This window comes from Dromiciops gliroides, chromosome X (assembly GCF_019393635.1).
Source record: "Dromiciops gliroides isolate mDroGli1 chromosome X, mDroGli1.pri, whole genome shotgun sequence".
Taxonomy (NCBI): Eukaryota; Metazoa; Chordata; class Mammalia; order Microbiotheria; family Microbiotheriidae; genus Dromiciops; species Dromiciops gliroides.
The window spans coordinates 63,717,308-63,734,111 of NC_057867.1; the positions used below are offsets into that span (position 1 = coordinate 63,717,308).

The 16,804-nt window shown below is 45.6% G+C and overlaps 1 protein-coding gene across 1 annotated transcript in view; it reads left to right on the forward strand.

Annotated features, from left to right (window-relative positions):
- The window catches only part of PASD1 (PAS domain containing repressor 1), an 84,738-nt gene that overhangs the window by 54,666 nt on the left and 13,268 nt on the right, over window positions 1–16,804 (forward strand). The window contains 6 exon segments of the mRNA XM_043974665.1: window positions 280–364; window positions 4,117–4,254; window positions 4,615–4,619; window positions 9,118–9,331; window positions 10,716–10,811; window positions 12,729–12,980. Of these exon segments, the coding sequence (XP_043830600.1) occupies window positions 280–364; window positions 4,117–4,254; window positions 4,615–4,619; window positions 9,118–9,331; window positions 10,716–10,811; window positions 12,729–12,980 (790 nt within the window).

Consider the following 16,804-nt stretch of genomic DNA (forward strand, 5'->3'; position numbering starts at 1 on the left):
ACTCTTTGCCACATGGCCCTTCCCTATTCAGACACTGCTGCTGGTGCTTGCTCACCAGCTGGGTGACCATGGGCAAGTCACTTCTGTTTCCTTCTCTGGAAACTAGGCAAGGTGACTACTAGAGTACCTCCCCCTGGTGGTTGTGAGGCTCAAAGGACAGTGGGAATCCATAACATAAATGTTATCTCTTACTGTCAGATTGCTGTGATTGCACCTGGGAAGAAGGGTTAAGCTGTAAAGTACCGCTGAGGAAAGGTTACTCTCTTTTCTCTTGTACAGTTATGCACAGATTCAGGCTGAAAGAAGAAAAGAACTTGGGTTTGAAGAGCCCTCGACATCAGAAATGACTTCTGTGCCCTTCAAGGTGCGTAGATGGAAATCCACAAAGACTTTTCCTGGGTTCCAGTTTCACATCCTTTCTTGTAGTGGTTCATGCTATGGTTCCAAGCTCCAAGCCCCCACCCATGTGTTTCTTTGTACCAGTCCATGACATAATAATCCAAACCAAAGACTATTTCATTAAAAACCAAAGATTAGGGGGCAGCTAGATGGTGCAGTGGATAGAGCACCGGCCCTAGATTCAGGAGGACCTGAGTTCAAATCCAGCCTCAGACACTTAACAATTACTAGCTGTGTGACCCTAGGCAAGTCACTTAACCCCAATTGCCTCACACACACAAAAAAAGAAAACCCAAAGATTAGGGGCAGCTAGGTGGCACAGTGGATAAAGCATGGGCCCTGGATTCAGGAGGACCTGAGTTCAAATTCAGCCTCAGACACTTGACACTTAACTAGCTGTGTGACTCTGGGCAAGTCACTTAACTCCCATTACCCTGCAAAAACAAAAAACAAAACAACAAAAAAACCCCAAAGATTATTTAATGAAATAACACAGAATCAAATTGGGTATGGAGAACTCTTGGCAACAATTTCTAAATGGCTGCCACCTTCAGTGTGTCTCCTGGAAATGCTAGGGACATCTCAATAGACCCTTCTTTGTCCCCAGCACAGCAAGAGAAGGACATATCAGTTTGCGCACAGATAGTTTCTAGAAAAAGTGGTAGCAATGGTAGGCCTGACTGTGGTGCCTCTTAGGCACAACAACCAGGGAGCAATGAGGAGATCCCTTTCTGGGCTGAAGCCTACAATTTTTCCTGATTCCCCCAGTTGTTAGTGTCTTCCTCCAAAATAACTGTTTATTTTATTTCTATCCTGTATTTACTTGCCTGTGATCTCTAGTAGGATGTAAGCTCCTTGTAGGCAGGAACTGGCTCATTTCTGTAGCTGTGTCCCCAGTGCTTCGCACAGTGCCTAATACACTGCTTAATAAATGCTGGTTGGTTGGGGTGTGCTGGCCTCTTTTGGTCCTACAGTCTCTTTTGCTGCACATATTTAGCCTGGAATGGACAAAACGAGTGTTTTTCCTTAGATCTCTTTTATGCCTCCACGTCCCTAGCCTCCCTTGCTTGAGGCACGCTTACCCACCTGCAGTCTTTGGGTGGGTAACATCACCATGCTGCAGAGTTCACAGTGGCTTCTAAGAGGTAGCATCCAAAGAGAATTTCCTCCAATGAGGACGGCTTTCTCAACTCCAAGCATTATAGCAAGAAGGCCCGTGCACAAACTCCCATTTATTTTGGAATAGAGCCTTAAGCAGCTTAATACTACATTAAGCCAGAATATGTCCAAGGATTTCTTTTTTAAGGATTTCTTCTTCCTAAATTAATTTCTTTTACTTGCTGCTTTGGTCCATGTGTGCTCATCAAATTTCTTGAGCTCAATATAGTAAAAAGCACTAGAAAGCAGGTCCCTTATTTCAAATGTAAAGTGCAACCGAATAGAGTTTGTTGGCTAATATTCTCCTTTTGAGAAAATAGAGAATCATTACCTAACTGTCTCTTAGGCCCCTCAAGGCAGGTCTGGTATTGCTACATAGTGAGTGGGGCCAAATGTCTTGGGGCTAGTAGGAAGCACAGCTATTCCCCCCCCCAACTTGATTTATTTTTTCTCAATTATATATACAGAATTCAACATTTTTTTAAAATTTTGAGTTCCAAATTCTCTCCCTCCTGCCTTTCCTCTCCCGAAATTAAGAAGGCAAACAATTTGATATAGTCTCTACATGTGAAGTCATGAAAACCATGTTCATACTAGCCATGTTGCAAAAGAAAAGACAGACCAAGAACAACCACGAATAATAATAGAGTAAAAAGATCTACTTTGATCTTCATTCAAACTCCATCAGTTCTTTCTCTGGAGGTGGAGAGCACTTTTTTTTTTTGCAGGGCAAGGAGGGTTAAGTGACTTGCCCAGGGTCACACAGCTAGTAAGTGTCAAGTGTCTGAGGCCAGATTTGAATTTAGGTACTCCTGAATCCAGGGCCAGTGCTTTATCCACTGTGCCACCTAGCCGCCCCCAAAAATCTTTTTTTTTTTTTTTTTTTTTTTTTTTTAGTGAGGCAATTGGGGTTAAGTGACTTGCCCAGGGTCACACAGCTAGTAAGTGTTAAGTGTCTGAGGCCGGATTTGAACTCAGGTCCTCCTGACTCCAGGGCCGGTGCTCTATCCACTGCGCCACCTAGCTGCCCCAGAGAGCACTTTTCATCATAAGTCCTTTGGAACTGAAGGACAGCTACTTTTCATAACAATTCAGCACACATTTATTAAGCATCTTCTATATGGGGGGGTATTCATTCATTATCTTGGGAAGTAGAATATTTCGATAAGACATGGTACTGGGCCTCAGGGAGTTTATACAGGATGTCTTGAGGGGGCTTAGGCATAGTTCTCCTACACATTTGCCACAGGCCTCTCTTTACCCCTTGATGTCCGTGGATATTGCATTTACTCTGGGGCCCTATAGATGCCTCCTTGCCTAAGGCTACACCCATCCAAATACCTTTAGGATGAGAAAACTCAACCCTAATTTTAGACATTCTGTGTAAACCTCATTTTTCCCCCTGTTCCAGATGACTTTTACAAAGCCCTGGTGAGCTAAAACAGAGGTGTCAAACAGGCAGCCACAGCATGGTGAGGCCTGATCCAGATTAAAATGGAACTGGCAAATATTTAACAAAATAAATAAAAATACGGTAAAACATAGATAACATTACATTTTTAAAACTAAGTCAATATGTGCCTGGTCTACAGGGATCCTTCAGTAGGGATTAGTGGCCCTTTGATACCACTGAGCTAAAACATTTCTTAAGAGAAAAATGTTGGAAAAGCATGTGATTGCGCCTCCCTGGCTACACTTCCCCTTAGCTCAGGGGTTCTCCACCTCATTTTGCATCGTAGACCCCTTGCTTGGACAGTCTGGAAAAGCCTATGTCCCCTTTCTCAGGAACCTGTTTTTAGACATAAAATATAGAGGATTACAAAGGAAACCAGGTATGTTGTCATCCTGTTATCAAAGGATTAAAAAACAAATAAAAAAACCCCACAACAACAACCACTTCACAGACTCCAGGGTAAGAACTGGACCCCATGAATTTGGAAAATGCCTTGCACTATGATTCTGCATTAAATATGCATGTATTCAGTGTATCAAAAACATCCTTGAGCACCTATTCTGTGCAGAACACCATGTTGGGGCATGTCTAAAACCACCAAGTGATAAATCCAACTTTCTTATTCTGGTCAGGGGGCATAAGCTTATTCCAGTGATCGTAGCAAACAGAGCCCTTTGGTGGGCTTTGCCCAGGGTCTTCCTCCCTTCTCATCCTCTCCCCAAAACCTGTGGGGTTTGGGATGCAGCTCTCAGTAGAAGGAGAACTCAGTGCCATCCTTTGTTGCTGCAAAGAATTTGTTTTGTTTGACCTTTATACTTTAACCAGTTTGTTTATTGTGATGTTGTCATGGGGTTCTTTATTACCATCCTGGTTGGAGCTTATTTTGAGAATGCATGCTTTATAGTGCCCATAGTGTCTGCCATCATGAGTGGGCCCATGGATGGCACTAAATTGATAACAGAAATTTCCAAGATTGGATAAATGTGATATGTATAAAAGAGCTCCGCTTTGGCTAGACTCTCTCAGTTGAGTTTGGGGGAGTTCCTTAGAGTGAAATGTCATCCTGTGTTGTTTTTTTTCTTTCTCCTGAACAAACAAACAACCAGAGTTCTAGCAGTTTCCCAGAGATCTCCCAGTGTGGAAATAGCCTGGACACAAGTAGAGACACAGCATCTGGTTCATCCCATGGTGCCTGCGGACCATCCCTCACAGTTCTGTCCAATTCAGCACGTAAGTATTGCTAGGTTGGCGCTTACAGTGTTGCCTGAGCAATCAGAGTCTACAAAGAAAGAGCCATCATGAGGGAAATGCTCCTCCAAATGCTATTCTATTTGACCATCAAAGCTCTTAGGATTTTTTTTGGTTTTTTGCGAGGAAATGAGGGTTAAGTGACTTGCCCAGGATCACACAGCTAGTAAGTGTCAAGCGTCTGAGGTCAGATTTGAACTCAGGTCCTCCTGAATCCAGGGCCCATGCTTTATCCACTACATCACGTAGTTGTCCCCAAAGCTCTTAAGAATTTTCCTAATCTTTGGGTTTTGAGAATCTTTGCCAGGGAGCCAGACCCACTCCAAAAATTGTTTTATCAGTAGTTAAAATGTTAGCGAATGTAACATTTTATCAGCGGCCTCTTTTACTTGCATCTGATAAGGATTTCTATAGTATTTCTCACAATTCTCTGGAGGAATAGTGTGAGTTTCTTCAGTTTTCTTAGTTGTATACTTGAAGATATTCCAAGTGAAGGTTTTATTTCTAATTGTTGATGTCAAATTGCTTTGTTGGTTTGTTTTTTATTTATTTTTCAAGATATGGCATTTGAGAAGCATTGCTCAGAACATGGAAGGCTTATTTATGCACTTCAGGAATAGTAGAAACGTGGGGGGTAATCATTGTGCCTAATCCTATACAATTCTAGTAGGGCATCCCAAGGTTATCCTAGGCAGGCGTAACTCCTAGGGCACTGATGCCTTTGAACAAGCTGGCTCAGTTTTATCTTCTGGTTTTTTCTAACCAGTGAACTCACAGAATTTGCTAGCCTTGTATGTTGTTAGGTAGGAGGAGGGCATTGACCTCTTTTTGGGAGAAGGGGCAAGAAGAGAAATGGTAATCACGTGGGCCCTGGCTCCTAGGATCACGCCATCTCTAGTGGCTACATGTGTCAGAGGAGGGCAGCCCATCTCAGCTGCTGTCAGGATCTTGGGACTGTGAGGCCAGGGGACCTTGACTCTGCTGTCTAGTGAGTAGCCGCCAGCAAGTGACAGCAGTAGAAGAGAGGGATGGACTGGTTCAAAATGGGGCAAGGCTAATATGGAGACTCTTGTCAGGTGGAGCTTGGATACTTGTTAGTAAGAGAGCCAGATAGGGGAGAGACTGGAGAAGAAGGAGAGAAAGATGTAAGGTTGGGCCTTCCATCTGGGGCTTCTTGGCAGTAGTGGGGAGGTGGGACCGTGGCCCAGTTGTGTGGGATAGCCTAGCAAATGCCTCACACTCCTGAATTGCCTTCCAAGTTTACAAAGGACTTTCCTCACCATAGTCTGACCTGTATGGGCCCTTCTGAGGTAGCTAGGTCAAATTTATACCCCCATTTTATGTATGTCAAAACAGTTTTGGAGAGATGAAGATCACCCAATCAGTGTGTAGCAGAGTGAGAACTGGAACCCAGGTCTTCTGACTCCAGTGTTATTATTATATGATACCATTGCAGGGCACAAAGGATGGGGGGGGGCATGCAGGGTGTCCTTGAAGATAATGTAAGAGGATAGTTGAAGTAAATAAGGGTGCGTGGGTTGCAAAATTCAGTGTTGTTATTTTCAAAGGTGGAAGAAGGACCAGGAGCTATACATTTTTTTTTTTTGCAGATTGAACCATACTATTTTTACTTTTTTTAGGTTTTTCCCTATTGCTCTGATTCTTCTTTCACAACATGACTAATGTGGAAATATGTTTAATGTCATTGTACATATATAAACTGTATCAGATGGCCGCTTTGGGGAGGGGGGAAGGGAGGAGGGAAGGGAGAGGGAGAAAAATTTGGGACTCACAAAAAATATCTTTACATGGAACTAGAAAAAATACTAATAAGTTGAAAAAAATAGAAAAAAGAAAAATTCCACTAGCAAGTTCAGGGCAGGAGGGCTAGGCAGTTCTTATGGAGAAGATATGGACATCGTACTGACCCACAAATTCAATATAAACCAATTATATGAAAGCAGGAGGAGCGGGGAAAGCTGTCACACAATCTTAGTAGCTGGCATTAACAGTGTTAGGCGCTATGCTAAGCACTTTACAAATATGATCTGACTTGATCCTCACAACTGTGGAAGGCAGTGCTACTAGGTCACACAGGCCACCTAAGACCAGATTTGGGGGGGGGGCACGAGGGTTAAGTGACTTTCCCAGGGTCACGCAGCTAGTAAGTGTCAAGTGTCTGAGGCCAGATTTGAACTCAGGTCCTCCTAAATCCAGGGCCAGTGCTTTATCCACTGCACTACCTAAGATCAGATTTGATCAAGTCTTTTTAAATTCAGACCTCATGCTACAGTTTCAAGGAAGAGAAGTAAGTGTTCTTTGTCCTTGTTCAGTCAGTTCAGCTGCTGAAACCCCATTTGGGGTTTTCTTGGCAGATATTTTACAGTTGAGGAAATTGAGGCAAACAGTGTTAAGTGACTTGCCCAGAATCATACAGCTAATGTCTGAGGTCAAATTTGAACTCAGGTCTTCCTGACTCCAGACCCAGCACTCTATCCACTGTGCCATCTAGCTACTTTGTCCTAGTCACACCAAATCGATGTTTGCATACCACAAAAGTCCACTGTATAAGGACCAAGAGGATGAAGTATATGAAGATCATGTTATATGACACAGGTAGCTTAATGTGTATATAGATAGAAATATAGACTCAGGAGTCAGGATGACCTGAGTTACTTTGACATCCACAGCAAGTAATTGAACTTCTCTCGCCTTAGTTCCTTCTTTGTAATAGGGAATAACAGCAGCAACTACCTTACAGGGTTGTTGTGAGGCTCAGCTAAGGTAACAAATTGAAAAGCTCTTTGCAGACCTTAAAGGGCTACACACAAGTGCTAGTTATAATATAATGAATGGTTTGAAGCAACTAGGGATGTTTAATTTGGAGAAGACATGGGGGACACACAAGACAGGTCTTTCAATATTTGCAGGGCTTTGATTCGATTAGACTTGCTTTAGATTGCTTTATTTAAGAGTTGGGAGATGAAAGATGTGGAACGAACTTCCTAATTTCCCTCCCACCTATTTCCCTCAAAAATCTGTTTATGAATATCTGAAATCTTGGTTCCATCCTTCCCTGTTCCTTAATACTCCCAGGATATAGAGAGCTCACTCAATCAACCAACTCCTAGACCTGAAATCAATTTGTTGGGTTCCTCATCTCTCTATTCTCTCACCTCCTCTGCCCAAGGATGGGCTTGCCCTTCAGCTTGAATGCATGGTGGAGCCCAAAGAGGAAACAGGGAGAGGGGAAAATGCATCCCCCTCTGTGAAGGGAGCTGGGGAATAAAGAGTGGTGAAATGAGGGCCTCCGTAGCTCGGATGACTGAAAGGAGGGCCGGGAGCTAGGGGAAAAGGCATAGGTCCCCCAGGGAAGGACCCAGCTGCCTCAAAATCCTCTCGGGGTGGGCAGCTAGGTGGCTCAGTGGATAAAACACCGGCCCTGGATTCAGGAGGACCTGAGTTCAAATCTAACTTCAGACACTTGACACTTAACTAGCTGTGTGACCCTGGGCAAGTCACTTAACCCTCATTGCCCCGCAAAAAAAAAAAAAAAAAATCTTGGGGTGAGTTGCTTGTTGCTGCGCTTGCCCTTCTGACGCCAGTTACAGAACCAATTATATACATTTTACAAACCCCAAGTAATTTAAGAGGAAAAGGCCTCTAGCAGGAGGCAGAGAGAGAATCAAGCCCTCAGGCTCTCAGGACTAAGTAATCTCTTTAAGCATGAAGCTTTCAAAAGTGATGGGCATGGGGGCAGCTAGGTGGCGCAGTGGATAGAGCATCAGCCCTAGATTCAGGAGGACCTGAGTTCAAATCCAGCCTCAGACACTTGATACTTACTAGCTGTGTGACCCTGGGCAAGTCACTTAACCCTCATTGCCCCTCAAAGAAAAAAGTGATGGGCCTTCACAAAATACCCTGAATGGGATATTCTGAGTGTAGGTGAGGAAAAAAGGGACCAAGTTCCAGGTGGAAGAGTTGGCAGGCCTGCTGAGGTTTTCAGTGTAGATTAAACTGTTGAGGGCTGCGATTTTCCTTTTGCTGTGATTTAGAGTGCCAAGAATGGCGTTAGCAGAATAGTGTGGACAGTTGTGCTTCAGAGGATTCATGAAAGCGCCTATGAATCAGCCCTTCCCTGTCTGTAGGACCTTTGAGTTCATATGCAGGAAATTGTCTGAACCTCACAACTTTGTGAGGTAGTCAAGGCTCTCATATTACAGATGGGGAAACTGAGGCCCAGAAAAGCCAACTGGTTTCCCCAAGGTTCCATATCCAGTTAATGGCCAAACTAGGACTGGACACCAGGTCTTTAGACTCTAAGCCCAGTGTGCTTTTCTGTTATGGCCTGCTTCCCTGAGCTACTTGTCCGAGTACTTTTCATTTAAAATCATGGGTACTACAGTGCAACTTTGCCATCTGGAGGTGGATTGTAGGTTCTCTTTTTGAGGATCATTTGATATCTTTTTTCCAAGGACAGAAACTCGCAGAACAGCCCTTTTTTCTGCCTCATGCCCCCAGTTCAGTGATGCAGCCATTGTAGAGGTACAGGAAGGAAGGGTTAGGCTTCCCTAGTGATCTATTCTTGAACAGCGGGAACAGGAAGTCGTTTGCGATGAGTCTAGAGATATTTGTGTTCCAGGTAGGAGCAGACAGGTGTAAGGCTCGGGTTCGTGCCTCTGTGGATGGAATTCCACCCATGGCTGCCTTCTTTAGAAATGAGTTCTTAGCAGATGTTTGAATGCTGTGCAGAGGGAGCCTATCTCTCCTACCTTCTCAGGAAAAAAAATAGGATTGGACTTAGTCACGAGATTAGAAAAGAAATCTCCCTGTTCTCTTTTCTAATACTGACTTTCCAGTTTTATTTGTTGCCTTCTGACTTTTTCCCTCTTAGCTAAATTGTCACTGCAACCCAAGAAAGCCAGCAAGACTCCGATGAGATGGGATATGTTCATGGAACCACCAGCGAAGACATTTGATAAAACCTTCTCCAGGGAGATAGCCACCACCAGCAGCGCCAGGGCCAACCGCAGTACCAGAAACAGAAGTAGAAACAGCAACAACTGCACCCAGGTACGTCCCTCCAGGCTACTGAGGGGGGGAGGGGGGCAGTGCGGGCAGCCTCCATTCCTCTTCCACAGTAGTGGAACAGTCTCAGCATTATGGGAGAACAAGCTGGTCCTGTTGACCCTGAAACCCTCTAGTCGACTACCTCTGGGGCCATTGTCTTAAGTCATTTCCTTGTTCATTCCTTGATTCAACAGAAAGGTATTCAGGTCCTCTCTGTATGATTAATCACCTGTGTTAAGTGCTGGGGTGGGCTAGGGGGGATAGGCGGGGAAATACAGAGTCCCTGCTTGTCTGAAATAACTTGAATACCTCATATAATTTGCTAAGCATGTAAGACCTTGTATACTCTGGGAGGTCAGAAGAGGGGAAGAACCCCTGACTGGGGTGGAAGAGAGCAGGGCAGACCAGTAAAGGCTTCATGGAGCCAGGGGCATCAGAGGAGGGGGACTTTCCATGGGATGCATGGCTTTCATCCCTGTTTTTGTTCACTTGGTTTCTGAATTGTAGGAGGTGGAGGAGAAGGGCCTTTTAAACCAGGAAAGGTATAGGACAGCAAGCTGACCTAGAGAGCAAGGGAACAAACTTTGCTTAGGCCAGTGCTTTCCATCAATCTTAGAGGTTCATTCTGCCCATCCCTAGGTTGAAAGTGGGAAAGAGAAGTGTTGAATTGGGGTAGGTAGGGATGAAGATTGGTGGTAAGATGGGGAAGCTTGACAGGTCTTCCCCAAGCTCCTTCCTTATTGGAGTTCAAAGACTGCACTTCCACAATGTTAGCTAGAAATGCCCTAATTAATGCATAGCTTGGCAAGGTCGGCACAACTGGGCCTCTACCTGCACAGCAGTGGAGAGGGGCTTCTGAAAGGCATTCTGTTCAGTGAGTATTAATTAAGTACCTACTATGCCCAAGGTTCCATGGGAGGTGCTAGATGAGGAAACAGGCCCAGAGAAGGGAAAAGGTAGCAAAGGTCCAAGGTCCCAGAAGAAGTAAATAGAACTGGGCTGGTTGCACACCAGCTCCCTATATCCTCTGGGCTCAGATTCACTAGATCATGTACTATCTTCTTTGGTTTTCTCACTGCTCGCCATATGTATCACTGATCTCCCCAAGCAAGACCGACTGCCACCACCACCACCATCCAAAAGGGATTTTGCTGTGGCTTCTACTTCTTTATTTCTTCAGTGTGCCCAGCACCCCACTGAGGATACTGTGTGAGCTCAGGCAGGCCATGTTGACTTGCCTTGTTGACATGATTTCAGAAAGCAATTTTTCCATATAGCAAACCCCCTCCCCTCACTGTGAACTTTCTGGAATGGCTACGCCAATGGTAAAGGCAAGCAATATGAGGCTTCTCATTCAAATTGGTTTCTGCTTTATCTCCCTGCCCAGGACCTGCCATTTCCTCAAAACTTCACTGAGCATCTTGCTGCTCACCATGTGGCCTCGACGAAAATACCCATGGTGTCCTCTCAACTAGAAGCTTTGGTATTTTTCTTTCAACCTTATTTTCCTTCCAGAGGAAGAGACAAGTCATAGAATGAGATAGCATGATTGGGGGCAACTAGGTGGCACTGCAGTGAATAAAGCACTGGTCCTGTGAGGATAACCCTCACTGCCTCACACCCCACCCCCCCAAAAAAAAGAATGAGATAGCACGAGACAGAGTGAAATAACATTTGAAGAAGGAGATTCTTTTTTTTTTTTTTATCCCTTAGTCATTTTTTTTTCTGGTGGGTTAATGAGGGTTAAGTGATTTGCCCAGGGTCACACAGCTAGTAAGTATCAAGTGTCTGAGGCTGGATTTGAACACAGGTCCTCCTGACTCCAGGGCCTGTGCTTTATCCACTGCACCACCTAGCTGCCCCCAGTCATTTATTTTTTCCAATTTAAGTGGACACATAGTTCAGGTCCAATGACACTTAGCTGTTTCTACTCTGCAGACCTCATTACCTCATTTTAATCCTTCTTGCCCAAACTTCTTTTAAATAGTCTCCTTCCTTAAATTGTGAAGGGAATCAACTATATTATCCCAGTTAGGAATTGGGGAAAATGGGTGTTATTGACAGTCCGGTATTAAGTAACTTGTTCAAGGACACACCAAGTAAGCCAGTGAATCAAGAGGAGAGGGTAGGGAGGGGAGGAGGAAAAGAAGGCTTTGGACAACTATGTGGCATCAGAGTATTCAGTGTGGCTGATCTTGGGCCACAGGGTGAGCTTGGTATCTGCCTTGTAGGCCCCAGGCATAGAGGTAGAATGAAGACAAACTGTTTTTGGCATCTGGAAATTTGAGTTCAAGACCTAGATCTGTCATTACTGGCTGTGTGAGCTTAGACAAATTTATTTAACTCTCACAGCCTCTGGATCTGGATCCATAAAAGCCAGATAATCATCACAATCATACTCACCCTACCTGGTGTTTCATAAACCTTTAAGGGTTTTGGAAATGTTTTCTGCTGCTGCTTCTTCTCCCCTGTCGTCTTTGGGGGGAGCTGGTGGGACATCCAGTTCGGAAAAATACATAAAGGAAAGAGCCCTGTCCCAACAGACTTCTGTTAGATTAGCAGGCCCCACTTAGGGCTGAGCCATGGCCTCCTCCGCTTCTGAAGGCGGCTGCTAAGAGCGAGGCGATGGGAGAGAATGGAATTCTTGCCCCTTCCTGTGGCAAGCAGAGACTGCCTCTCCCCTCCCAAGCCACCAAAATGCCACTTAGGTGATGATTCATCTAAATGCTCTGCAAAGAGGCAATTTTCCAAGATGAACATTAGATTTTTCAGAGTAAAAAGGAGAGGTATTAACTGAAACACTATAATTTGTATTGCTAACAAGGGAGCCAGATTAGATTCTGAATTTGCCTCACTGGTGTTTGTGACCCCATCTGAGAGCAAAACTTTGTGGGTTTCTTTCCTGCCTCTTTGGTTGGTGTGTTGTTGTAATGGAAAGAGTTTTGGCCTGGCAAGGCAGGAAGCTTCAGTTTTGGTGCTAGCTCTGCTACCAACTCCCAAGTCCCTTCCCTTCTGGGCCTCAGTTTCCCCCTCTGTAAAATGTAGAAATTGGACAGAATCTATAAAATGACATCTGGAGGCCTTCTCAGCCCTAACATTTAGAGTGTTTAGAGCTGGAAGTGCCTCTTTAGAAGTCATCTGGTCCAACACACTCATCTGGTCCACTCTCAACTCAAAGTTGGGGAAGCAGAGACATGGAGCAATTGGGTTTGGCCCGTGTCACAGTCAGGATTCGAACCCATGCCCTCTGGCTCGCTATTGGTGCTCTTTCACCATACTGCACTGTTCCTCAGCACCTGAAAGCTCCCCATTTCCGTAGCCTTTTTAGGGAGCAAGGCTAGCATTTGCATCTGGAAAGAATCAGGCCAGGCTTTTTGCAACCAGTGGCTTCTTTTTGCAGCCTACCTTCCCCTCCCAAGAGGAGCTTGGGGTGATGCAGCAGCTCAAGGAAGAGCTGGAAGGCCGAACTCGGGCCTTGCAGGCGGACATCGAAACCCAGAAACAGGAGCTCCATGCAATCAAGGAGTGTCTGCAGACCGTGCAAGATGCTGACTTCCAAGTGCGTCAACAAGGGCCGCTCGGCTCCTTTCCAGCAAAGACAACATCTGGCCCACACCCCCCAGAGAATAGCTCTCTTTCTCTGGCGCTGCCTGTACGTATAGTTCCATTCTCCTCAAGTAATTTTCTCGTGTTCTGTGCATTCTCATTTCTAGCCCCAGGTCAAAGAATTGGGAAATCAGCCCTTTCTCTGCTTTAGCTCCCACTCAGTGTTCTTACTTCAGAGTGGCAGGAGGATTGTCTGTACATGGGAGAAAAAAAGTCAGAGCCCCCAGCCCTGCATTTCCTCTGCCACAAGGGAGCTCCCAATTGAATGGTGGAGCTGATTTGGAGAGGTTCATTGACAAATTGGGAGCAGCACATAGAGTCAGCTTCCAAAATTAAGCATGGGGCCTTGAAAAGGAAGCATTTGTGCGATGATTTGTTAGACTTCGAACCCATGGTTGTTGCCTTTTCGGTCAGGATTGGCTGAAACAAATCATGGGAATGGTTCCCTATGTGGCAGAGCCCTGTCTGATGCTGGAGCAGACAGAGTTTAGGAAAGGCTCAGTCCCTTCCCTCATGGAACTTACTGCCTAGTAGAGGGAAGAGGTACAAACACACACACACACACACACACACACACAGAAAGAGAGAGAGAGCTTTTGTGTATAATAAGTGCATTGGAAGTAGAGATCCAGTGCTTTGGAAGGTCTGAGACCAAGTCAACAAGACTGCTCAGGGCATGAAGACAAATGCCACATGGGAGGGGAGGGAGCATCTGAGTTAGACTTGAAAGAATGGCTCCCCGAAGGTCCCAGTGAGTACCATGATCAAAGGCCATGGAGGCAGGAGAGTTTAGGGCCTGTTTTCGGGCAGAGAGCAGTCTGGTTGGCTGCCCTCTGGTCCGGGCACACAGGTCACACCTCAAAAAGCTCTTCACAGCTTGGACTCTCCTAAGCTAAGTCATTTTCAAATAGTTTGACTGACTTTTAAGGGTCCCCTGGAGGCATAGTTCCCTTTCCAATTCAATCAAGGAACTCATTCACCACTCATAAAGGCATCCGCTGGGCATGGCTGGGCATCTTTACAGTTAGTTTAACACCTCATTATCTTCTTTACTTTCTTTGATTGCATTCTGGGCTTTCTGATCCAGGAGGAGTCAGAAAGTGACCAAAGACAAATTCCTTTCTACCAGTAACAGGCCTTGGAGAAATTAGGAAAAAAGAAATCCTGTTGGCTTTTCAGAAACGCTGTATTTGGGGGGGGCATCAATCTCCACACGTGGTATCAAATTGACACACAGTTCAAGGTAATGCAGGCCAGCTACCCTGCAGAGAATACTCTAGCATGGAACACAAAGGCACTGCAGGATTATCTATGTTGATCAAAAAGAACCTATTCTCCCAAATCTGATGGGGACTTGGGTTCGATTATCAACAGTGTGCTCTTGTTGTCTCTGGTGTCATGGAAAAAGGCTTGAGTCTTTTCAGCTGAGCTGCCAGGGTAGGTTTGTTGTCTCCTTTGACCCTCGAGTCTGAGTATGGGCCAGGGTTGGGCACACCAGACCACTGGGCAAGGGAGCATCAGGAATCCAGGCCAGGGTTTATGATAGATGTAGAGCCAGAAGGGACCCAAAAACCCATTGAACCTAGCTCCCTCATGTTAAGGGGGAGGAAACAAAGGCTCAGAGAGAGGGAAAGTCACTTGCCCAGGGGCACACAGATAGATCGGAACCCAAGTTTTACTGAGTCTCAAGACCAGACCTGTCTTCTCTTCATCACATGCTTCCTACACAAACTCAAAGATCAGTGGCTGTGGCAAACAGGAAGCCAGGTCAGGATTGCAAGATGTCAAGTAAAGCTCTAAGATCTAAGAGGGTGATTCTAGACTGTGAGGTGGTTCTAGACCATGAGGTCCCACTTGCTCTGAAAAGTCTCCCTGTTGTCCTGGCAGTACCTGAAATTCCCTCCATTGAGCTCCCAGGTTTCAGTGACTCCTCAGTAAGATCCTGGCTAAAGGTATGCATATGTGTGTCCTAGGATGGAAACATTCTCAAGGTATGCTGACTTATTTTCCCTAGTAGGGAATGGGAGATGAGGATGGCTAAAAGCATAAGGCCAAGGCTGGGGAGACCTGAGGAAGAGGCCTCAGTAGGGGAGCTTCAGGCTGATGGGGGCACTGGCTTTGGGAGATCCCAAGAGAAAGAAGGGCTCTGAAAGGAGAGTGGGTGGGCACTGAAGGCAACTTCTGTCAGCTGAGGATGGGGCCTGAGTTTACCAAAAACCTTCTGGGGTAGAGAAAACCCAAGCAACTGGGCTTTGCCCCAAGTGGTGGGTGATAAAGCAGACTTGAGCAGGGAGTGAGCAGCACCCAGCCATGAGACTGACTTTGGACCAGTCAAGTTTCCTTGGAAGAGGAGAGGATACCTATTAGTTCAAAGGCTTATCCCAGAAGTTTGTTTGTGTGAAAGAAGTTATCCATTGGAATATTTTTGCCAGTAACAATCACTTCCACTCTGTGGTCCCCAGTGCCCTCTCAGTAGTCTTGGAAAGTAGGCAGATGGGTGGTAAAATACAGCCACAGCTCAGGTTTGCCTCTTGGCAAGTTTTCCCCCAATAGCAGGTAACCGTAGGAAGGCCAACAAGCAAGCTGCATGTGGCCCTTCTTGTCTTCGGTAACCTTTGTGTCTTGACAACTTCACAATTGGCATTTGGGGATTCATTCTGAAGGAATTGGTCTGACATTTGGAAAGCCACTTCAGATGGAGTAGGCAGAGGGGTGGAGGCGATGCTGGTCACCAGCAATAACCTGTCACAAGGAAGGCATGGAGGCCCACCTTTGTTGGGTTGTTGTTGATTTTCCCCCCATTATATCTTCAAGGTTTTCAAATTGTTTTACAAGTGACATTATCTCATTTAATTCTCACAACAACTCTGTGAAGTCCAGTCTGTTGTTATCTTCATTTTATAGGCAAAGTAGGTATCTGAGGAAGGACTCAAACTCCACTGTGCCACCTAGCTGCCTGAACTTGGGATAAAGAAAGAGACCTCTGCCATCTCTGATCATGCCTTGGCAAACAAGGCCCGGATTATTCTTATCATCTACTTCCATTTGCTCGGTCCTATTCACGAGTCACTGAGAGGAGCTGGAGGAAGTTAGCAAACCTTCCTGATCGAATTAGCTACAATCTCTATCTGGCCCTTGGGCCGTGAGGCAGCTCCACCACTGCTCTCAAATGGCCTCATGGCTGGTTCTCTCTTTCTCTCTTCCTGCCTCCCACAATGCCTCCTCCCCTTGCCTCATACTCCCTGAACAGAGACTCTGTTCTCAGCGAGCTTCCCCCTTCTCTACTCCTCTGCATCTCACATCACTTTACCAGTGCCCTCCCTCCCTAGCTTGGTCAAGGCCTTCTTGCCAAGGCCATGAACCCTTTACATGTAGCCTTCATCCTCCCATCTTTTCCTGCAGATTGCTGCCACCAGCATCCCCACTCTACCTAATGATCTCCAATCTCTCCCCATTTGCTGTTTCCGTCCTGATGCTGGCAAGCACACCTACATCTCCACTATGCTCAAAAAACCCCAACTGGATCTTCCCATTCCCTCAATTTATCCTAGATCTCTCTTTCTCTTCTTTGATAAACTCCTTATTCTCTGTGCCTCTACTGTCTTCTCATCAGCCTTCCAGGCACCCAGGCTCCAAATCTAGGTTTCATCTTTCACTCCTAATTTGTACTCACCCTATATATCCGATCTGTTCCAAGTCTCATAATTCCTACCTTCAGAACGTCTCTTAAAAGTGCCCCACTTCTCTCCTCTGCAGGCCCTCATTACCTTGTGCCTTGATTATTGCAATAGCTGTTAGTAGGTCTGCCTGCCTCAAGTCTCTCCCAACTCCAATCTATCCTCCATTCACCCACCAAAGTGATTTTCCTGA